This window comes from Dreissena polymorpha, unplaced genomic scaffold (assembly GCF_020536995.1).
Source record: "Dreissena polymorpha isolate Duluth1 unplaced genomic scaffold, UMN_Dpol_1.0 chrUn055, whole genome shotgun sequence".
Classification (NCBI taxonomy): Eukaryota; Metazoa; Mollusca; class Bivalvia; order Myida; family Dreissenidae; genus Dreissena; species Dreissena polymorpha.
The window spans coordinates 142038-167062 of record NW_026273369.1 but is presented as its reverse complement, the minus strand read 5'-3'; the positions used below and the strand labels follow the sequence as shown (position 1 = coordinate 167062).

The window sequence follows — 25025 nt, the reverse complement described above, 5'->3', positions numbered from 1 at the left end:
ATTTTTCAAACTTTATGTTTGTTTTTAAATTTTACCTTGATTTTTTCATCCACAAACTTCATAAGTTTCTCTGGGTTTAGTAAGGCCTTTGTCTGCTGGTACAGATAGGTCTTGTTGGCAGAGCCTCCCCCCTTGGCGATGAACAGGAAGTCATACTGGCCACCCTGCGTGGCATAGATCTCAATCTGGGCGGGAAGATTGGTCCGTGTGTTCACCTCCTTGTACATGTCCATTGGGGCCACCTAAGGGGAAAGTTTGATTTACAAATTTATTGTGGCTACCTAAGGGGAACAATTGTTTTTATGGTGCCACCTGCAAGAATAGATTTAAGGTAGAAAAATTGTTTTCTCCATACTATGACAATTTCAGCACATATAGTGAAAATGAACAGCAATTAATGTGGTGTTTATTATACAATGACAGTCTATATGCTCAAAATATATAGTGTAAATGAATGCAAATTGAACATTTACAGTTTATTGGGGCCACTTATGGGAATAGTTTGAATGTAAAACATGGGCTTTCTTTAAGATTGAACAAATTATGCCAAAATGAAAAATTCATTATATCATTATATGCAAACCAAAATTAAAATTGTAACTTTAAGTGAATAGAAAATGTTCAGTTGATTTAGGCCACTTTTGGCAATAGTTGGAATGAATGTGTTTTCTCTGTAGTATGACAATTGTGCCAAATGCTTTACCATTATAAGCAAACCAGAATGAATATTGTTACTTAAAAGTGACTGGATGGAAAATGTTCATTGGGGTCACCTGTGGAAATAGTTTGAATTTAAAACACGGGCTTTGATTATATTGTGTAAATTGCTCTTATATACCATTCCATTATATGCAAACCAAAATGTTTACTGTAACTGAAAGTGAATGAACAATGTCAATCTTTTAAGTCTAAATGACTAAATTGATACAGAAAACAAACAAGAACTGTCAGAGGACAGCGCGCTCGACTAATCAAGAACTTGACAGTATAACGTAAGCCATCATGGGGAAATTGTTCATATTCAATAATTTATTAGACAATCTTTCAAAAATAAAAAGGGGGGTAGGGTGGGGGGGTGAGAGGGGGGTATAATGTGGGGTGGGGTAATTTATTAGATGTTGTTTAAAAAAAAAGTTTTTTTTTTATGAGGTGGGGGGTAGGTTGGGGGCGGGGGGGGGGGGGGGGGGAGAGATTCTGGGTAGGGGCGTGGGGTATTGTTTGGGTTGAATCCATTGTGGAATTCAGTAGAGCTGCAACAATTCGATCCGATTCATTGAAAATCGATTCGAAATGCTTCGATTCGATTACGATACCAAACCTACCAAATTCGATTCGATTCTTTAACATATATACATATATATACATAGATACGTAAAGCACGCTGTATTCTGACTATTGATACGGGAAGGTGAAGGTTTTATGTATACCTGTAATTACGACCCGCGCGATTGGTTGCTTATTACTTTAGTCATCCAATCAAGAAGCGCGTTACGGTCTACATTAGGAAAAAGCGTCAAAATGGCTGAACAAGTTGTTGCCGACAAATTGAAATAATCAGATGCGCCTAAGAAGCTAAAATCAAAAGTGTGGCAGTATTTTGGGTTTCGGGATGGTAGCCCTACTGATAAAGCCAAGTGTAAACAGTGCTTCACGGATGTGGCGTACGCAAAGTCCGGCTCAACCACTAATCTAATGCAACATGTCAAACGCAAACATAACGTTGATTTAGCAAGACTAAGAGGTCGCACAAGTGCACCTACTGAGGTCGCGAGCCAGAAAAGTAGTTCTATTTCTGTTGGAATTTTGTTAAGTTTATTAGAGAATGTGATTTGTCCTACAGGTAACAGGTGATGCTGTCATGTCACAATGGTAGACATGCTTATTGCGGTTTTGGGTAAAAGTATTATGTGATAGTACTACCATTCAACTGATTCCAGATATGTTCTTATGATTATTTATTTATTTTTTATATTATTGTGTAATCAACACAATCTTCTAGTCAGAAGTTTTTATATTAAAATTCCTAATTTGCTTTTCTTTTTTATGTGTTTTATTGAAATCACATTTGAACAGAAATGTTTATTTTGAGGCATAAGAATGAATTTATGATAAAACTAGGTTTGAAGATGTATCGAATCGAAAAAATCGGTATCGGAGTGTCTGAAATCAAAATCGAATCGAATCGAGCTGTTGGTGAATCGTTGCAGCTCTAGTATTCAGGTAAGTGTTGTTTTGTTATGGCAATTTAAGCAAAATGTTAAATTATCTAAGCGTAAAAGGGGCCATAATTATGTCAAAATGCTTTATACAGTGGTCTATTCTTGTTTATAGGTTGGGGTCATATTGGTAAACAAGTATGCAACATACAAAAGCAATATGTCAAAGGATATAGGAAATATTCGGGGTAGTACGCAAACTTTTACAAAGATTTATCAATAATATGCATATTCTAAGTATAAAAGGGGCAATAATTTTGACAAAATGCTTGATAGAGTTGTCTGCTCTTGTTTATAGGTTGGGGTAATGTTGGTAAAAAGTATGCAAAATATAAAAGCAATATGTCAAGGGACAAAGAAAATAGTTGGGGTAGTACGCAAACTTTAACATTTGCTGCATATTCTAAGTGGAAAAGGGGCCATAATTATGACAAAATGCTTGATAGAGTTGTGTCCTCTTCTTAATATGTTGGGGTCATGTTGGTAAAGAAGTATGCAAAATATGAAAGCAATATGTCAAGGGACAAAGAAAATATTTGGGGTAGTACGAAAACTTTAACATTTGCACACTAACGCAGACGCTAACGGTAACGCAGATGGTCATGCCGACACTGGGGCGAGTAGGATAGCTCCACTATATATAATTCATATATAATAGTCGAGCGAAAAATCATCACATTTTATTGTATAAATACAGATATAAATAACTTTACAGTATGATCAAAACAATCTTCAAATACAATTTTTAAATAAGTTAAGCTTGTAATATTAAACCCCATTGATTTTAGTTTAACCCTATCCCCCATGAGAAGCAAAGTGAATGGAGCTATTTCTACCAGCATAAAACCAGAACAGACTGCACGTAACTCTCAGTGTGCTCAGGTTTTATGCTGTTTGCTGTTCATTGGTAACTAAGGGTTGGAAATTAAGCGTTTGAAACATGAATTTAGTAAAAAAGGTATTTTATAAAATGTAACTTTTTAAGGGACTACAAATGCATCAAAATATGTATCTAGGTGGTAGAGGGTTAATGTCAAATGCCTTTCAATTCCAGTGTTACCTGGGAGTAGCGGAGGTTCTTCTGTGTGTAGGTGTTGTAAACACCGCGAGATATGGCTTCAGCATCGTTTCCATCCGTCCACACATACTGACCCTTTTTTCCTGAAAAATGCAAACCAATCACATAACAGTGATGGACTAAAGTGGAAGGCTTTAGTCATGCTTCATGGTAATTTTCGTTTCCGATATTGCTTTCCTTTGAGTCATATGGTGCACTTCATAAGACTATTGTCATTTTAAGTTCCTTCGAATTATTTGAGAAGACAAATTGCAATAGCTTGTTTACCAGTTAACATTGTATTATCAATATTTTACAGTATTCAATGATATTCCATGTATTTTATAGCGTTAAATTGTTGTATAGAAAGAGACTGATGGCACTTTTAGAAGATAAACATGAAAAGGTCATGCTAGCAAATTCATATGTCAAGTTGGCAAATAAAATCACTATTAAGCAGAGTGAAAGACATTTGAGCCCTGTTCTTGAAAACAACAGGGCTTATGCATGTGCGTAAAGGGTCTCCCCTATTAGCCTGTGAAGTACGTGCAGGAAAATCAGGGATGATACTTTCCTCAAAAAATAGATTTTCCTTTAAAAGAAAAATTCCATAAAAGCGGAAAGTGTCATCCCTTATTAGCAAGTGCAGACTGCACAGGCTAATCTGGGATGACACTAAACTCGCATGCATTAAGCCCAGTTTTCCCAAAGCAAGGCTCATGTTATTTCTGCTCAGATCCACCTACCCACACATATGGCAGTGCCTGTATCCTGACACCCTGGCAGTATCATGTGGGCCGCTATAGAGGCGTTCTTCAGTAGTTCCAGGGCCACAAACTTGTCATTGCTGGACGCCTCGGGGTCTTTCAAGATGTTGGACAGTTGCTGTAATAATTCTCTTAGTTACAGCAGCGAGCTTCTTACTGAACCCGTACCATATAAGAGCACAGCTTGGACCCGATATTTATCTATTACCCAGTCACACCGTTTTGGGCAAGTAAGAAGACATGCATCAAAATTATCTTAACAAGTGTCATTCATTCTCCATAATAAATAAAAGAAATATTGCTATTTTGCATTATAAAGTATCACCTTGTCTGCTTCAATTACATTAGCATGACAAACCTTTGATATGAAAAGCTACCCATCTAATATGGAAAAATACACAGTCATCATGTGACAAGATAAATTCATACACAGTCTTTCATTGTTATCTTCAATATACGACCAGTACATACATGTAGATACTGTCATTAAAAAATAAAATTGATAAATCAATTTACTTGCATTGTGTGAAAATGGACCCAAGTACATATCTGAACAGTGTAGCTCCTGACATACGGACCTAAGTACATATCTGAACAGTGTAGCTCCTGACATATGGACCTAAGCACATATCTGAACAGTGTAGCTCCTGACATATGGACCTAAGTACATATCTGAACAGTGTAGCTCCTGACATATGGACCTAAGTACATATCTGAACAGTGTAGCTCCTGACATATGGACCTAAGTACATATCTGAACAGTGTAGCTCCTGACATATGGACCTAAGTACATATCTGAACAGTGTAGCTCCTGACATATGGACCTTAGTACATATCTGAACAGTGTAGCTCCTGACATATGTACCTAAGTACATATCTGAACAGTGTAGCTCCTGACATATGTACCTAAGTACATATCTGAACAGTGTAGCTCCTAACATATGGACCTAAGTACATATCTGAACAGTGTAGCTCCTGACATATGGACCTAAGTACATATCTGAACAGTGTAGCTCCTGACATATGGACCTAAGTACATATCTGAACAGTGTAGCTCCTGACATATGGACCTAAGTACATATCTGAACAGTGTAGCTCCTGACATATGGACCTAAGTACATATCTGAACAGTGTAGCTCCTGACATATGGACCTAAGTACATATCTGAACAGTGTAGCTCCTGACATATGGACCTTAGTACATATCTGAACAGTGTAGCTCCTGACATATGTACCTAAGTACATATCTGAACAGTGTAGCTCCTGACATATGTACCTAAGTACATATCTGAACAGTGTAGCTCCTAACATATGGACCTAAGTACATATCTGAACAGTGTAGCTCCTGACATATGGACCTAAGTACATATCTGAACAGTGTAGCTCCTGACATATGGACCTAAGTACATATCTGAACAGTGTAGCTCCTGACATATGGACCTAAGTACATATCTGAACAGTGTAGCTCCTGACATATGGACCTAAATACATATCTGAACAGTGTAGCTCCTGACATATGGACCCAAGTACATATCTGAACAGTGTAGCTCCTGACATATGGACCTAAGTACATATCTGAACAGTGTAGCACCTGACATATGGACCTAAGTACATATCTGAATAGTGTAGCTCCTGACATATGGACCTGAGTACATATCTTAACAGTGTAGCTCATGACATATGGACCTAAGTACATATCTGAACAGTGAAGCTCCTGACATATGGACCTAAGTACATATCTGAACAGTGTAGCTCCTGACATATGTACCTAAGTACATATCTGAACAGTGTAGCTCCTGACATATGGACCTAAGTACATATCTGAACAGTGTAGCTCCTGACATATGGACCTAAGTACATATCTGAACAGTGTAGCTCCTGACATATGTACCTAAGTACATATCTGAACAGTGTAGCTCCTGACATATGGACCTAAGTACATATCTGAACAGTGTAGCTCATGACATATGGACCTAAGTACATATCTGAACAGTGTAGCTCCTGACATATGGACCTAAGTACATATCTGAACAGTGTAGCTCCTGACATATGGACCTAAGTACATATCTGAACAGTGTAGCTCCTGACATATGGACCTAAGTACATATCTGAACAGTGTAGCTCCTGACATATGGACCTAAGTACATATCTGAACAGTGTAGCTCCTGACATACCTTTGAATCTGTATACTCAGATGAGGAGTCATTATGTCCATAAATAAGACCAGAACACCAAGTGTGACTTTATAGCGGGAAGGGCAGCTCTTGACCAAACTGCACCAATGCACAGTCTGGTTTTGAGCTGTGGTGGCATTATACCCTTTTTTCAAGAATTTTGAAAATTTCAGTTGTTAATAACTGCAGTGTTGCCCAGTCCAATAAATTAATGTACACTTCAACAAACTAATCAAACAACAAAAAAGAGAACATCAGAAATCATCAATGTTATGCAACTACAGTTGTAGTATATATAAATCACATGAGACACATGTTTCTTAATGTAAAATTTTAAAATTTTAATAATTAATAACAGTCACCATTTCACTTTCACTCTGACAGCATTTCTGAATCTCATATAAACATTTACATATGATAACATCACCCACGCAAAAGACCAGTAATTGCAAATATCTGTTACATGTAAATGAAAATTTCAAAGGCACTAAAGTTTCATATTTTTTCTACTTCAATCATAATGTCCAAATTGTCTGTTAATACCTGTAAGTGTGCAGGCCTAAGTAGATGTGCAATATCAATCATAGCCTGCTCAGCTATCAGTGTGAGGGCTTCAGGCTGCACATGTATACACTTGCGGCCTTTCACCTCGAAAGATGACACAAAATCCCCTGCAAAATTTTTGATCAAGTAGATGATTTCACTAATCACCTTCAAAAGGCCCTTCAAATCAAATCTTTAAATTCACAAACGAACAAGTGTTCTAGTTGTTCTGTAACTAACCAAGCAGCTTGTTAATATGGAAGCAGATAATTAATGTTACAGGATTAGGTACAGCTTACAGTATAAATCAAATATATAGTTGATCTCATTATATAAGTACATAAATGCTTAAGTTCAAAACAAGCTTTAAATTACATTAAACAGGAAATATAATTTCCGCAGAAAAATATAACCTCAAACTTGTTGAAAATTAAGCCAACCTGTAAGTTTCCTCCATTTTATTTCTGGCTTCTTTTCTAACTCAAGAATGTCTTGGTATTTAAATGGATTCACATCTGTGGAGGCGGCAGCAGCAAGATGTTTTTCAATGGCAGCCTTAGACCTCTGTGCCAGTCGCAACAGATTTTGGCACCGGCTTGACAACATCCCTATACTGAAAGTAATAAAGTTCTTTCTCAGGTATCAACATTCTAAGCATATAAAGGAAAACTCTCACATCATGCAAACATTAAATGCTATAACATTAACAACATAATTAAAATGCTATACAGAATTATTTTAAGTAACAACAATCATTCTTTGAAAGTTGCTTTATAAATTCCTCCAATTATCAAATGTGAGTAACAAACATAGAACAAAACTTTATTCCATCAACAATATGCAGTCTGAGTTAGTCTCATTTATTTATAGATACTTTTTATATGGGCTAAATTCTTTGGAACGTCTCATCGGTGAATGACCCGTTATGTGTTGGACACCAGAAAGTTTAAATTTTCATCAATTTGCGTAAAATTGCAAAATATCATTACTAACTCATTCAGTTTTAGTTCAGAAGTCCATTTTTACCTCGAATATTGTCAAATTGAAGTTAGAAAGGCATAAATTCTTCAGTTAAACTTCTGTTTAAATCGCAACAATATCACTGACCATTTGCCATATTATGAAACAGATTTAAATATCGACAACCAATCAGAAGAAGCCATTGCAGTGTAAAGTGTATGTGTAATTTTATTGAAAATGAGCTTTTAACACCGACTTTTACCTAACTAGATCTAGTATGCTCATCGTTGTCGATTTAATAAGCATATGTTCAAAAAACAGATATGGTGCACTGTGCAGTTTCTATTCACTCTTCTAAGTATCAGCAACTTTTTAAGCATGTCTTTTTCGCACCTCTGTCTGTGTTGTTTTATGTACCTACATTCTACATTACATAACATAGTATACTGTACCATCTGTATCAATATTATTTATTTACGGTATCGAAAAATAAAAGATGTAATTTATTTCAGAACATTTTAATTGTCACTTTAGAAAAAAAAAAACAATGCTTAGTTAATCCAGAAAAGTATAATAACATTGGTTTACTATGTAACGCTCTGCAGCACAACAGACGAACGCTAACTGTATTTTACGCCGTTTGTTCTTCCACATTTAAACCAGATGCTTTACATCGAGGTCATGTTAATCGATTTATATCTACACAGCAAGCGAATCGAGAGATATTGAAAAATTGAATAGTGGTTGGATTTAAATTGCTCAGGCGTGCACAATTCAAAGTGTCATTACATAATTTTTACCGAACATTATTGAGAAATGAATTATCTACACAGGTATGTAAATATAGTTGCAATCCGTTGTTATTAAGTGTCTGATATTGGGGCTTGAATGTTGCGCACAAAATCCTGCGCAACAATATAGACAAAGAAGGAAAAATGTCCAACATTATTCCAATGGTTCAACCATTGTACGCTCCAAATATTACCAATATAAAAAGTAGCTTAATATTTGAGAGCGTCAACAAGTTGGACTACAGTCTGAGTCTGAAAAAATACAAAACAATTTGCACAGAACCATATAGTGAAATTTTGTGTTAATTAAGAAAAAAAATTCTTATGGTGACATAACTGATAAACATTTGCCGAATGACCCGGGTTGACAATATATTACAGTATTACTCATTGAGTATTAAACATTCATCATTTGACGTAACGTTTTCGAAAGTCATGTCCGAAAAAAGGTATCCGAAAACATGTATATAGACATTAACTTCTTAGTCTGTAATGTACCGCGTTAGCGAACACATTATTTCGATTAAAGTATTATTTAAACTATCACATTTTCGAAATTTTATTACTATTAAACATTTAAACAGTTCAAATGTCAATATCAATACAAACCGAAAGGTCAAGTTTACTAGTCAACTGTTTATGAATGTCAAGGACGCCGGTGTATTGGTCACCTTTCGACTCGTACCACAGTCGCCTCGTGGTTACGCATGCGCAATTAATTTCCTTCTATATGACATACAAAATAGTTGAAGTTCGATATCAATTTTTACCATGATCAAGCAATGACCCATTATATCATCATACATCATTGGAAAGATAAATGCATAATCTTTTGAAAAAAATGGATTCATTAAATTATATACGTTGTAACTCAAAATATTCACCTTGGAATATGCAAACCGGTTTTGACAGCTGTGCAGGCGACCTTTTTTGGCTCAAATAGTTTGACCTACTTTCAAAGCCGGGAACCATCAACAGAAAAAGTAAAGCACACAAAATGGTTTTTTTCTTATTGCTTACAAATATACCTTCAAATTGATACCAAAACATTCCATTTCCAATGTATTTTACAAATCCCATGCAGCATGCACTGAACAATGTGTGCTAAGTATCAAACTGACTGCATGTAACCCTGCAAACAGGAGTTCCGGTTTGGGGTTATGTGAACTCGTGCAGTGGAAAAAACTTAACCGCTGTAGCAATCTCCACACAGAGCTGTCGTTCCACTCTTACATACAATCCCTACAATCATACGAAAATAATTCCAGATCTGGAAAGAGTTTGTATTTTTTTAAGTATCATATTTTATTATATACCTATTTAATGCTTTTAACAAATTACAGGTTGTATCAATCGTTGAAATAAAAAATCCCGCTTTACGCCACTCGCTGTTTCCGATTCCGTATTACCATACTAGCCGGACTACTTCGACCCATTTAATGACGTCACATTACACGCACCGAAAATAGAAATATTTTATATTACGAAATTTATTACGTAGTACATACTGTGACGTCATTTCTGTGACAAAACACAATAGTTTTATCTAAACTCTGTAAGGACATGTCGGACGTGGTGTTTTTTAGCAGTAAACTATGTGTTAAAAACGTATTTTGGAGTTTGTGTTTATCATGCATAAATGTATATTTCGATAGGAATACATACGAAATATTACGCTAGTCAATTGTTCCAAGAGTTTGTATCACTCGAGTGGCTTGCGGAGCCTCGAGTGTGATGCGAAATAGCACAAGCCACTCGAGTGATACAAACTCTTGGAACAAATGACTAGCGTAATATTCCGTATTTATTATATACAACAACTAACGAAAACAGTTAACAAATGTATTTTTTACTTTAACAAAACTTTATCGAAGTCTTTATCGAAACTTAGTTAAACCACACTATTTTATTGTATTCCTATCGAAATATACATTTATGCTCGTGGCTTTGGCTATTTCGCATCACACTCGAGGCTCCGCCTCTCGTGTGATACGTCATCACACAAGCCACTCGAGTGTTACAAACTCTTGGAACAATTGACTAGCGTAATATTCCGTATATAGCATTATAACATGATCTTTGAAGTAGATAATTTGAGTGTATACATTTAGGTTTATAATGAAACAATACCTTAATAAAAACATGTAAACATACCAACGGGAAAATTATTGTAACTTACATTATTTTTTGCATTCAAAATATTTCAGTGTTGAAATTATGGTCACTGCTCCTTTCTTAATTTGTTATTGTTTTAAAAAAGGCGTATCCATTTGGATTTTTGTTTCATTTTTCAAGTGTTATTATAATACTAATCAGAGAATTTGAATACGAAACAAATTGTTTAAACTTTATTATATTAATAAAACAGTTTTTGCTTCTCCTGAAAATTTAACTAAATGTCAGTTAGGCTACTTTTTACATTCAGAAAATGAGATGTGTTTGTAATGTCAATTTCGAAAATTTGGTAAAAACCTTATTTTTACAAAAAAAAAGTTGACTTATTATTTTAACAGTTTATGTATGTCACTTTAAAAAACACAAAAATGGAAAAAAAAAGTAAAAATGTATAAAAATGTCAGTGACATGACTTTGTACACTCCGTAGAAGAATTGTTCTTCTACCGAAAGGATAACAGCGGTTGATTGGACAAAACTTACACATCAGGTTCATTAACGTGACTTCCTAGAACAAATATAGTTTAAGAAGGCAAAGGCAATTATAGTATTAAAACATTTATTATCTGCATTTGCAGGGTGAGGTTGAGGTACCTTCAGGCATCAGCGATGGCTTAGAACAAATAATTGACAAATGTCTGGAAACAGACCAAGTCCTAAGGCCTTCTGCTGACGATTTGTGGGATGAATTAAACAGGAAACATATCATAAAGGTAAGCGCAATATTATTTGCGTTCTTTTATTCTTCCTTCTACTTGTACGTGGTCAAACCTAAATGACACATGTCGTAAATAATATTAATAATGCTTGATATTGATTAATTAATGGAATTGGTCAAAACTTAGTATAGTGCAGAATGTTATTGTTAACCCAAAAAGAGGTGTTTCAACCTACATGTACATGAAAAATGATTCCTAAAAAGTGTTAAAGCTTGCAGTTCTTTTGAACACTATCAACACCAACACCACCTCCGTCATTTTTATCCCGCCGAAAAAACATTCCGAGGGATATAGCAATTGGTCCCGTCCGTCTGTCCATCCATCTGTGCGTCCGTCCGAAACTTTGTCTAGAGCATATCTTCAAATATATTCAATGGATTTACTTTAAATTTAGAATATAAACAAATGTCAGACAGGAAAAGTGCAGTGACCAAGAACCATAACTCTATCTGCCTTATTTTTTTTATTATTTCCCTTTATATAATTTCAAACTAAATTCTTGTTCGGAGCAAAACTCTAAATCTATTGAAGAGATTTACCTGAACTTGAAATATAAACAGATGGCAAGTAGGAGAAGTGCAGTGTCTAATAACTATAACTATATATACCTTCAGTTTTGAATAATCTTCAATTATTTAATTTCAAAGTAAATTTTTGTCCGAAGCATAATGCTAAATCTACTGAAGGGATTTACTTGAAATATAAACTGACGGCAAGTAGGAGAAGTGCAGTGACAAAGAACCATAACTATATCTACCTTAGTTTTTGAATTATCTCCCTTTATCTAATTTCGAAGTAAATGTTTGTCCGAAGCATAACTCTAAATCTACTAAAGGGATTTACTTGAAACTTTAAATATAAACAGATGGCAAGTAGGAGAAGTGCATTGACTAAGAACCATAACTCTATCTACCTTAGTTTTTGAAATATCTTCCTTTATTAATTTCAAAGAACATTTTTGTCCGGAGCAAAACTCTAATATAAATAAGAAATATAAACAGATGACAACTAGGAGAAGTGCAGTGAACATGAACCATAACTCTTTCGGCCGTAGTTTTTTTAATTATCTTCCTTTATTAATAATTATTATTTAAAAAAATATTTTATTTATTTATAATTTTAAATTATATTTAATTTAATTTCATTGTAAATATTCTAGCTTTTCAATGTGTATGCCCCCGGATCGAATGATTGGGGGTATATTGTTTTTGGCCTGTTTGTCTGTCATTGTATGTGTCTGCCTATGAGTCTGTCACAAAACTTTAATCTTGGTCATAACTTTTGCAATATTAAAGATAGCAACTTGATATTTGGTATGCATGTGTATCTCATGGAGCGGTGAAAGGTCAAGGTCATCCTTCAAGGTCAAAGTGTTTTTTTCTAATAAAGCTACCGTGCGGCTTCAAAGCGGCACATTAGGGGGCATTGTGTTTCTAAACACAGCTCTTGTTAATACATGTATCTCCCTTTATCTAATTTTACAATAATATTTTAATTTGAACACTGAAGTGTTCACTGTAAAAGGAATATATAAGTTTAAGGAAAAATTCAGTGATCAAGAACAGTAACTGTTTATAGTCTTCTTTTTTAATTACCTTCCTTTCTTTAATTTCTATATATTTTATTCTCTACATCATAACTCTAACACTGTATAACTAATTTGATCATTGAAATATAAATAGATGGCACATGTGTCATGTTTTACAAATATTATTCTACTCTCTAAAACAAATGTTGTCATACAAGCAAACACATTTCGCCGGGGATTTCGCACTACTGTGACAAGCTCTTGTTTACTTTGACATTTACTTTCTTTTTGGCGAATTCAATAATTCAGAATTCTTGGTTAACCAAAATTAACAGTTTGATTAATGGTTACTCACTAACAATATTTGGTACATTTGTGACCGGTCTTTGTCCGTCCGTCCGTCCGTCGTCCACGTTTGGTTTGTAAACCCTCTAGAGGCCACATTTTATGTCCGATCTTCACGAAACTTCGTCAGAAGATTTGTCCTAATGATATCTCGATCAAGTTCGAAACTGGGTCATGCTGAGTCAAAAACTAGGTCAGTAGGCAAAAAAAAGAAAAACCTTGTAAACACTGTAGAAGTCACATTTCATGCCCAATTTTCATGTCACTTTGTCAAAATGTTTGCGTTAATGATATGTTTGTCGAGTTCAAAAGTGGTTCCGGTCCGTTGAAAAACATGGCCGCGAGTGGGCAGGGCAGTTTTCCTTATTTGGCTATAGAGAAACCTTGTTAACACTCTAGAAGTCACAATTGTTGCCCATTCATCATGAAAGTTGGTCAAAACATTGGTTATTTTGATATCTCGGACGAGTTCGAAAATGGTCCAGATCGGTGAAAAAGCATGGCCGCCAGTGGGCTGGGCATTTTTCTCTATATGTTTATAGTCAAAACATGTAAACACTCTAAAAGTCACATTTTTGGCCCAGTTTTAATGAAATTTGGTCAGAACATTTGTTTCCCTGATAGGAGAGTTGAGTTTGAAAATGGTTCCGGTCAGTTGAATAACATGACTGCCAGGGGGGGGGGGGAAGGGGGCAATTTTCCTTATTTGGCTATAGAGAAACCTTGTAAACACTCTAGAAGTCACAATTTTTGCCCGATCATCATGAAAGTTGGTCAAAACATTGGTTTTATTGATATCTCGGACGAGTTTGAAAATGGTCTAGATCGGTGAAAAAACATGGCCGCCAGTGGGCGAGGCATTTTTCTCTATATGTATATAATGAAAACATGTGAACACTCTAAAAGTCACATTTTTGGCCCAATTTTCATGAAATTTGGTCAGAACAATTGTTTCTTTGATATGAGAGTTTAGGGCGAAAATGGTTCCGGTCAGTTGAATAACATGGCTGCCGGGGGGGGGGGGGGAGGCGTTTTCCTTTTCTGGCTATATAGAAACCTTGTAAACACTCTAGAAGTCACAATTTTTGCCCAATCATCATGAAAGTTGTTCAAAACATTGTTTTTATTGATTTCTCGGACGAGTTCGAAAATGGTCCAGATCGGTGAAAAAACATGGCCGCCAGTGGGCGGGGCAATTTTCTCTCTAGGTTACAATATACCAAAAGATTTCCTTAACAAATTCAATGTAAAATCAACAACTTCAACGAAAAATAAAGTCAAACTTTTGCGCGTAGACACCCCCATACCCATACCTTTTCTTAAAGAGCATGCCAAGCCGAATGGATTTAAACAATAAAAAAGATAGGTCATGCAGTATGTAAGAAAGAACTCGACGCGAATCAACGGTCACTGTTTTAAGGCCACCTTTTTACCGGCTGATCTCCAGTTGATGAGGGTTTCCCGCCATCTGTCAAAATCTCATGTAGTCTCCAACCTATAAGCAAAACACTGAATTTGTAGTATACAACAATGTTTTCCCTACCACATGCACACAGAAATATTCAAAAATAAAGTCATGGCAAGTGCACATACAGAGAATTGTGTCTTCAAATAAATGACGTTCCATTTTTTAGAGGGTATAGCATTGAACACCAAAATGATTTAGTATATTGTAACCTAAAGGAGAAATATTTTCTGATTAAAATGTGTTTTTCTTGCATATTATTATCTTCCTATTCATATTGCACCAATATATTAAGTTTGGCTGGATTATCTGTCCATTTGGCCATTTTATATCATATTTTCACACGCTGGTGTTTTCCGTCCGAAGAAGGCGATTTTAGGCCTGCTAAAGCTGAAATGTCCCTTTAAGATTTAAAGCTGTTGTGTTCAATATTTGCAACAAAATACCAAAACAAACCAAATGGATAGGCACCTGGGGCTTATGCGGGGTGGGAAAAGAATGAATTTGTTAGATATTTTCACTCTAAGCAATTTTGATAATGTCTTTTTAGTGTTTTTTTTTTTTAAATAACCCCAAAAATGTCAATTTCAAAGCCAAAAAAAATCCAATTTCATCCAAAACAATAAACAAATTAGTAAAAATGAAAGATCAAAGATACTTTGAAGTGTAGAAATCAATAAGCTTCCAATAACCTTTTGTTGCGCAACAATAAAAGTGTGAAATCTTGAAAGCGCCTTGTCGCTCGGAGCCCCTTTATTTACCAGCAGCCAATGATATATTTTAACACGTAATGTCATGGGTGCCTTTAAACTGCAGCAGATGGCCAATATGCACTGCCAGCTCTCATTTAGAGGTTCAAGAGAATACAAAATTGTATATTTTGGGCAAGAAATAAGTGCTTTTGACTATTTTTATGGTGGCAATCAGGTGAAAATGGAGGTTCATAACCGAGCAAATTTAAAAAATGCTCATGTTGGGGGTTTAGACCGGAAGGAAAGGTTAAAATGAACAAGATACATATATGTAGGCAAGCATTATAAGCTTAGCAATGAGGTTCCATGTACTAGCAGGGCCAGAAAGGAGCTCAGATCAATGTAGGCTTCCTGAAAAGGGTTTCTAGTACTTCTTCTGGACACACAGCTTCACGCAGAATTCTCAACACAACAAATATCATCGATCCATGTCACCTTTGTATGCAAAGACACGCGAATAAGGTCAATACTTCCCTTACATTACTGAATGAGAGAAGCATGTACCAAATAAAAAACAAAACTGGTTGCTGAAAGTGCCAAATTTTGGCAAAAAGATCCCTCTTAGGTAAATGATGAAGGGGACACTTGCTACAACAATCCTATGTATAAGTCCGACGCGACATCCTTTCAAGCCAGAACATTAACAGTAAGCGCTATTGTGAGAAAACAATACCAAACACAAGCTAATTGTAGGGTTACAAGTAGCAAATTAACTCAGCTGTACTGCATACATGCTCAGGAACAAGGATAAACCTGTTAAGTGCCAACTTCCGCTGCCAGCAAAGCACAACTTTACGTGTCGGGATGCGGAACTATAGATTCAAACTGAACGGGGAATTGCACAACGGCAAGGGTTTGAGTGACCACAAACCTGATTATGGCAGTATTTCACACCTTAAGCATCATTTATATGCTTATTTGCTTGTGTACATGATAATAATTTAGTATTATTACCTGTTTTGCCATCAATAATCCTTATGCAGTGGCCCTCGGCTTAGTCGCAGACATTCCTCTACCTGAAAAAGTCAAAATACCCAATTGAAATAGATATAAAATGAAAAAAACACATGCATTTATGTATTTTAAGTGTATTTATATGAATAATATGAAGTGATAAAGCTTGTTATATTCATGATTGTACTAAATATGAAGGCTGGCTCAGCTAAGCATCTGCTGCACTGTCCAATCTGTAAAAATGTCCGCCATTCCATATCGGTGAAATGGGGCTCTGTTTGAATGTTAATGCTTTACGCACGAGCTTTTGTTGCGTTACTGGATCACGGAGACCCAGGCGTTGAATTCTGACATCATGTAGTACATTAATGCTACACGGTCAATCAATATGCCTTTGAATTTAAGTTGGAAAGCAATTTAGCCCTTATTCGGCTATATAAGGGTGGAGGGTCAACTTGAAAAACAACTATTTTGGGTCAAATCATCTGAATTCATGCATTTAATGCACTTATAATCTTCTCTTTTGCTAAGAAATGACCAAAAATCAGCTTTACCAGTCATATTTTGCACTTGCAGATGATATTTCATTTTTACCTAAAGTTAGTTTAGGTTACAATATACCAAAAGATTTCCTTAACAAATTCAATGTAAAATCAACAACTTCAACGAAAAATAAAGTCAAACTTTTGCGCGTAGACACCCCCATACCCATACCTTTTCTTAAAGAGCATGCCAAGCCGAATGGATTTAAACAATAAAAAAGATAGGTCATGCAGTATGTAAGAAAGAACTCGACGCGAATCAACGGTCACTGTTTTAAGGCCACCTTTTTACCGGCTGATCTCCAGTTGATGAGGGTTTCCCGCCATCTGTCAAAATCTCATGTAGTCTCCAACCTATAAGCAAAACACTGAATTTGTAGTATACAACAATGTTTTCCCTACCACATGCACACAGAAATATTCAAAAATAAAGTCATGGCAAGTGCACATACAGAGAATTGTGTCTTCAAATAAATGACGTTCCATTTTTTAGAGGGTATAGCATTGAACACCAAAATGATTTAGTATATTGTAACCTAAATATATATAGTGAAAACATGTGAACACTCTAGAAGTCACATTTTTGGCCCAATTTTCATGAAATTTGGTCAGAACATTTGTTTTCTTGGCATGAGACTTGAGTTTGAAAATGGTTCCGGTCAGTTGAATCACATGGCTGCTGGGGGGGGGGGGGGGCAGTTTTCCTTTTTTTGCTATATAGAAACCTTGTAAACACTCTAGAAGTCACAATTTTTGCCCAATCATCATGAAAGTTGGTCAAAACATTGGTTTTATTAATATCGTGGACGAGTTTGAAAATGGTCCAGATCGGTGAAAAAACATGGCCGCCAGTAGGCGGGGCATTTTTCTCTATATGTATACATGTATAGTGAAAACATGTGAACACTCTAGAAGTCACATTTTTGGCCCAATTTTCATGAAATTTGGTCAGAACATTTGTTTCCTTGATTTGAGAGTTGAGTTTGAAAATGGTTCCGATCAGTTGAATAACATTGCTGCCGGGGTTGGCAGTTTTCTTATATTTATACAGTAAAAAAGCTTGTAAACACTATAGAAATCACATTGTTTGCTCAATCATCATGAAACTTGGTACAAATATTGGTTTTATATATATCACATAATTAATACCATAATTATTGCCCTTAGATTGTCCAGATTTTCATTTTATATACAAAATCCTTGTAAACACTCTAGAGGTCACAATTTTGTTTCAGATTTTATGAATCTTGGTCATAATATTTATTTTTGTAAGCAAAGTTTGATGTTTGGTAAGGGGGATCAACTCAAAATATAGGTCACCAGGTCAAATCTTACAAAAACAAAAACACTACATATACCAGAGTTTAGGTTCAATTATGATGAAATTGACCAGGATGTTTGTCTGGACAATATCTAGGTCAAGTTTGACGTTTGGTAAAGATTGAATGAACCGACTTCTCTCAGGTGAGCGAACTAGGGCCATCTTGGCCCTCTTGTATTTCTGTTCTGTTTTGTTACAATATATGCATATATATATAAATATATCTAACTTTGCTTTTTTAGGCTTTGGTTAGAGCAGATGAATGTCAATCAACTTGAAATGGAGGAACTACATCCCTCAACACCTTAAAAAGGAGAGACATGCTTCTGGCAATAAAAGTGAACAATAAAAAGGAAAGTTGACTGGCTTTTAATTCTAAACAAAAACTGGATGATAAATAGTTTTTAAAAAAAGATTATAATTAACATTTATAGAGAAAACATTTTATTTTGTAAACACACAAAATCTTTCATTTAAGAATTATTTTTCTATCCAATATTTGTAATTTATGTGTTATGTTTGTTTTAAGACCGTCTGTTGTTTTTGCGTTGTCTATTTATTGACAGATCTTATTATTATATTTTTTATATCTCAAAAAATCCATAATTGTGTTACAAATGTGACTTGAATTTTAAGTTTGTGTTTCCATTTGCAAATATTTGTGTGAACAGATCATTGTTTTGTTCAAAGGTTGTTTTTGGTAAAAGCTGGACCTTTAATTATTTTACGCCTGTCTCTAGACGAGACATGTTATGGGAACACCGTTAGCGGATTGGTACGAGGGCGAGTGGCTTTTAGCTCTCTCAGTGTTACATTTGTTATGGAATCTTTGTGGAAATGTTTGTTGATAAAAAACGTAAACCTTTGATTTCAATAATTAGCAAATTAGCCAATTCCAACCAGACACTTAACAGTTGTTTCCCTTTATTAGTAAGAAATAAAACATTCCTAGCTATCCCACTCTTATTGAATATTCACCAAAATGTCTAGAAATGATTTTCACAAGGCCAAGTTAGAAAACGGCAAATTAAGCGCTCTAACACTTCCCAGATATATGATCAATCGTAACAACGGGCGTATGTTTCTGTCCATGACATTGTTAAAACTTGTTAGAGCTTTTTATCATGGACACCTTAATTTCTTTGTTTCTTACCAAGAAGAAATTGTTTTTGCTGTAATTTGATTTTTTTAGGTGTTCATCTTGGAAATATTTTCACATTTGCACTGAGTCCACATGTAAACATCATTCATTACAAATGGTACACATATAATGTGATATAGATTTGTACATTTAGATTATATATCGAGAGAATAATCATGGCACTTTCTTTTGTAAACCAATACTGTAGTGACAATTTCTGTAACTTGGGGATTACATTGTTTTTATTGTCACAACCATTTTTAGCTCCACTATTATATATGCAATATATATAGCGGTGCTCTCCTACTGCCCCTGGCGTCGGCGTTAGCGTTGGCGTGCAAATGTTAAAGTTTGCGTACCACCCCAAATATTTCCTATATCCCTTGACATATTGCTTTCATATCTTGCATACTTCTTGACCAACATGACCCCAATCTATAAACACGAGCAGACAACTGTATCAAGCATTTTGTAAGAATTATGGCCCTTTTTTAACTTAGAATATGCATATTATTGATAAATCTATGTTAAAGTTTGCGTACCACCTCAATTATTTCCTATGTCCTTTGACATATTGCTTTCCTATTTTGCATACTTCTTAACCAACATGACCCCAATGTATAAACAAGAGCAGACAACTGTATCAAGCATTTTGACATAATTATGGTCCCTTTTATACTTAGATAATTTAACATTTGGTTAAGTTTTGTGTTTTGGTCCATTTTACTCTTACAGTATCATAGCTTACGCATTTTAGACTTGGAAAACTCGCTAACTATCGTAAGGGGACTGTACAGGGCAAGTTGCATAACGCTGGTTGGCTTTTTAACGGAATTATGGCCCTTTTTGTCTTTGTAACTTTGAATATTTTGTTAAATTTTGTGCTTAGATCCACTTTACGTTTAAAGAATCAATGCTATTGCTTTCAAACTTGACATACTTTCTTACTATCATGATGTTACTGTACCTGGCAAGTTGAATTTGATCTTGACCTTTGAATGACCTTGACTCTCAAGGTCAAATTAATAACTTTTTTCTTAAATTGCCATAACTTCTTTATTTATGATCACATTTGATTCATACTTTGACAAAACAACACTTACCTGACATACCACAATGGACTCCACCAAATCCATCCCCCACGTTCCACCCAAGAATCCCCTCCCCCAATATTTTTCTTTTTTTGAAATATCATCTATTAAATGACCACACACCCACATTATACCCCCCCCCCCTCCATGATGGCTTACGTTATTCTGTCAAGGACTGGAATAGTCGAGCACGCTGTCCTCTGACAACTCTTGTTATAATACCTTGTAGACGAATATAGATTTTGTATTTTTAGACAAAGATCAATGACTAATAACTGAACTTAATCGCCAAAATAACTTGATGTAATATATTTTGCTGATCTATGTCCTTCTTTCTTCAAATGTGAACAATAAATTTAAGTTATTATTGAAATAAAATATTTATGACTGCATGTGCAATCAGTAATATCCAATAAATGCCTGTTCTTATCTGTTCATTCCATCAAGAAATCCTAACATAATATAATCAGTCAACTCGTTCATGTGTTGTTATTTATTTTCTGGAATGTAGACATCAAGACTATGTCCAAATAAATATTCACAGATGAATTAAGTAAACGGTACATTTTTTTTTAATTATAAGGTCATCCATCTCAACTTGTTCGTTTTTCACCCCAGTGTGCTATATTGCTTCTTGTAAAAGTTCTATAATGCTTGTGACATACTCTTGTCTAAAGTCAAGTAAGACAAAATGTCTCGTAGTTTCCAATAGTAAATGATAATGTTTTTTAAAAATATTGTGATAAGGCAATCTCGATTTCACAACCATTTACTCTTTAGTACATCTGCGCACAACGCGCCCATGGTGAGCTTCTGGTATCAACTTTTGTCTGTCGTGCATCGCCAATAGTTTCCTTGTAAACACTACAGAAGTCACATTTAGTGTGTGATATTGTAAACACTACAGAAGTCATATTTAGTGTGTGATCTTCATTCATTTCGACCAATTATATCCTGGCGGAGTTGGAAATTGGGTAACGTGAGGGCAAATACTAAGTCAAACTTAAGGAAAAGCGTATAAGCAGTAGAAGTCAGATGTAGTCAAATCTTCATGACACTTGGTCAGAACATCTATCTAATCTTAGGTAGATTTTAACACAGTTACACGCATCACACTAAAGAGACTTCATTAATCGTAAAACATGCAGATGGCATGCACTTAATTGTACATGATCAATATAATTTGATAAATGTAAAACATTGACTAAAATAATCAATGTTTCCAACCAAGATGTTGTGTAATGTGTATGTAGGTCACATGGCACAAAAATTGAACACATGCATGTTCATCAATATTCAAGTTGTATATAGAGAATACTAGGTTAGCGTTGAATAGAGAGAAGTTTATGTTCTGAGGCTTAGAACACCGAGAGCGCGAGCAACATACACTTCTCTCTATTCAACGCTAATCCTAGTATTATATTTATCCCATTGTTGTTGTGTTTTTTTTCAACGTGACATTTAACATAAATAGATCTAATAACCTAAACAATATTTTAAAGGCGATTAAAATCTATTTATAATGAATTTAACCATGCGTAGTGATATATAATGTACAATGTACTTGTTCTGGTACGCAAAATAGTCTTAAAAAATTCACACAAAAACTGAAAAACCAGAAAATATCAGCATATGCCTCGATTCAATTTTACGCAGTATGCAAATTGAAACAAATAACGACCGCGAAAAGAAAACTTTACTTTCATGTGATTCATTTTATTTTCGAAAGAAAATGATCAAAATTCAGTATGGTGCCGATTGCACCTGAGAAAATAATGTCGATGTAAACATACATGTACATGTAGATTAACACACAGAGTCGTTCTAAACATAAATTATCCAATACTAGTAAACACTCTATTTTTTCATGGACGCTGCAGATGTTGATGGCTTCTACATCTAGCCTTCACATCCTGTAGTGTGTGACCAGAAAACAAGATAATCCGTAATAATTCTATTAAGCTTTGAAACACTTGTTGCAAACGGGTTATTCTTACTGAATAAAATAACAAAGACACAGTTTATTCAAAAAAGAAAATACCCCTTCGCTTACTTACATCCGAAGGCAAAACAATTGGAATAGACTACTGTACCAAAATACACACCCATTAGTATGTTCCACACACACATTGAAATAGGCACGCTCATTCTGAAAATCAATAACACGAATAAGCTAGATCTACACGTAGATCTAAATCCTTCGTATCACCGGTTCCATCCGAGGTAAGTAGTCCATAGAATATGTACTTTTTCATAATTACATCGATGATACATTAACACGAAAATATGCGCGTCTTCAATGTTTTATTCCAAGACATCGCATACTAGTTTCGTGTACACCAAAAGATAACATCACATATTATTGGAAAAGGAGGAAATAAGAATGTAATTTTATGACGCCGTCAATCAGCTGATTCATTATACGGATGGCGAAAAAGTATGTCCCTTGACTAGATCTAAAGGTTGAAGGTCGTATAATTTTAAAGCTAAAGTTTTCTCGACTCTAGAGATTTCTTATGAAAAATCATTCAGTGATATTATAAAAAGAAGTCCGTGCTCGCGACAGGTTTATTCAACAAGGTGGGATAGAGGCTGGTTTATCCCATGGGGTGTTATACCGGCAATATCGCGATGAAGACGGGATAAAAATGTTGTAACAGATACAATAAATCAATCATAAAACAATGCCCTATAAACATCAAATAACATGGCGATAATTAAATGTCCATTTGCTTTTTATAGCACGAATTTTGTTTTACATTGAATGAGAATATTATTTTTTTAAACAGGAAAACAAACCTGCACATTATGCACATTGAACTGTCTATTAATGTATATCGATATATGTTTACTTGAGATTATGAGTGATAAATATCTAGCCTTTTATGTAATATATCTATATTGCCTTTATGTTTCGTAAATGTTATTTACCCCGTTGATGTAAAACGTTATGTTTGTTTTAATGATGTTGTTTTGTATCCTCCACTGACCTTATTCTTGTGACATAATAAAACAAGTAGCTGAATTAATGCTTACAATGAAACAGCAAACGATTTAATCTGTGTCAAATATGTCTATTCGCACCATGTGTGACCACGCAAAAGCCGAAAGCTCCATATACACGGCGATAGTATTTACTATTCGAATTGCAAACCTAATACCGGTGATGTCCCATCAAATGGAATGTTAAAATATATAGACCATGGCCAAATTTTGATTATTTTAGATGAACTAATATTTAGAAATGAAATAAAACAATTTTTTCCTCATTTTTTTATTTTGTAATTATCTTCAAGCATAGTTATTATAGTTAAGCAAAATACTCGGAGCGCATACGTTTGATGCCATCACGAGGTTCTCGTTCGTAATGTGAACACATACACTGCAACGCCGATATATCGCGGACCGGTATATCGCGCTGTCCAATATATCGCGCTTTGGCTATGTCTCAAAATCCGACAAGCATCATCACTAAATGACATGTTTTAATCTGAGAGTTCGCTATCTTAAGCAAAAAACCGGTTCTTGCTAGTGTTTACACCCTATATTTCGAGGCTTACTATGGAACGCAGTGAAGCGTGAACAACAGTCGATTAGTGACAGTGTTGTTTACACACGGCTGGGGTTGTTTTTAACACTAAAGAAATAACCAATTAGTGTCATTGCAAAGGTAATATTGGCAGTTTACTGGTATATAAATCGTTAAATTTCGGTACTGGTCATGAATTTCTTTGTCCTGATAAAAAGCGCGCGAAAGTTGGCGTGGGTGTATTTATTTGTAAAGAAAAATTTCGAAGCGGGTACAACATTGAGATAATTTAATTTCCATTAAAAGTTTCGTTGTAAATTTCAATTTCAAGTACCGCGGTATCTCGCGAATTATGTGGCATTGACATATCCTCTTAATAAAATCAAATTCAAACACGCTGTATCGTTACCTTTACGCTGTTTCAGTTCCTTCATTAGGACTATTTATAAGAGTAAATTCGAATCTATGCACAATTATATTTTATACGTTTTTGACGGCAAGAATTCTTCTTTTTAGCTGATTCGCGAGCGATATCGTACATGAAAATAAAAAATGTAATTTACATTTTGGTTTTTATGATAAATAAGATACGTACGTAGTTATGAAAATGTTTATTGTAGAATTGGTTTGCAATTATTACTATACAAATATGTAGCAGCGCCGTATATAAAATAAAAACATTTGGAAATTTGACAAATTAACCACAATTAAATTAAGTAAGACATTTCTAGAGTTATATCGCGCGCCGGATTTATCGCGCTCGCGATCTTTGGACCCACCAACCGCGATATATCGGCGTTGTATCACCGGAATTAGTACCCAATGGCATTGACATCTCGACTGGACGATCATCGCTCCGCCCACTTAGTCACGTGGCTTAGCGGTTAGAAAACCTAGACAAGCTAACACCAACGTGGCTTCTTTTCCATTTAGATTACGCGATATGCCGGTAGTCTC

The 25025-nt window shown here is 35.0% G+C and overlaps 1 protein-coding gene across 3 annotated transcripts in view; it reads right to left on the bottom strand.

Annotated features, from left to right (window-relative positions):
- Positions 1–17424, bottom strand: part of LOC127863892 (fumarate hydratase class I, aerobic-like) — a 29592-nt gene extending 12168 nt beyond the window's left edge. Inside the window, exons 1-8 of one of the 3 annotated variants that reach the window (XM_052403579.1) lie at positions 17279–17424; positions 16445–16506; positions 14707–14768; positions 7197–7369; positions 6757–6884; positions 4020–4158; positions 3277–3377; positions 36–242 (exon numbers count right to left, since the gene is read on the bottom strand). In XM_052403579.1, coding sequence (XP_052259539.1) covers positions 36–242; positions 3277–3377; positions 4020–4158; positions 6757–6884; positions 7197–7369; positions 14707–14741 — 783 coding nt within the window. In that variant the 5' untranslated portion in view covers positions 14742–14768; positions 16445–16506; positions 17279–17424. Of the gene's footprint in view, positions 1–35; positions 243–3276; positions 3378–4019; positions 4159–6756; positions 6885–7196; positions 7370–9116; positions 9189–14706; positions 14769–16444; positions 16507–17270 lie in introns of those variants that run through there. The other 2 variants (XM_052403580.1, XM_052403581.1) reach the window with 2 other exon arrangements.
- Between the last annotated feature and the right edge of the window lie 7601 nt (positions 17425–25025).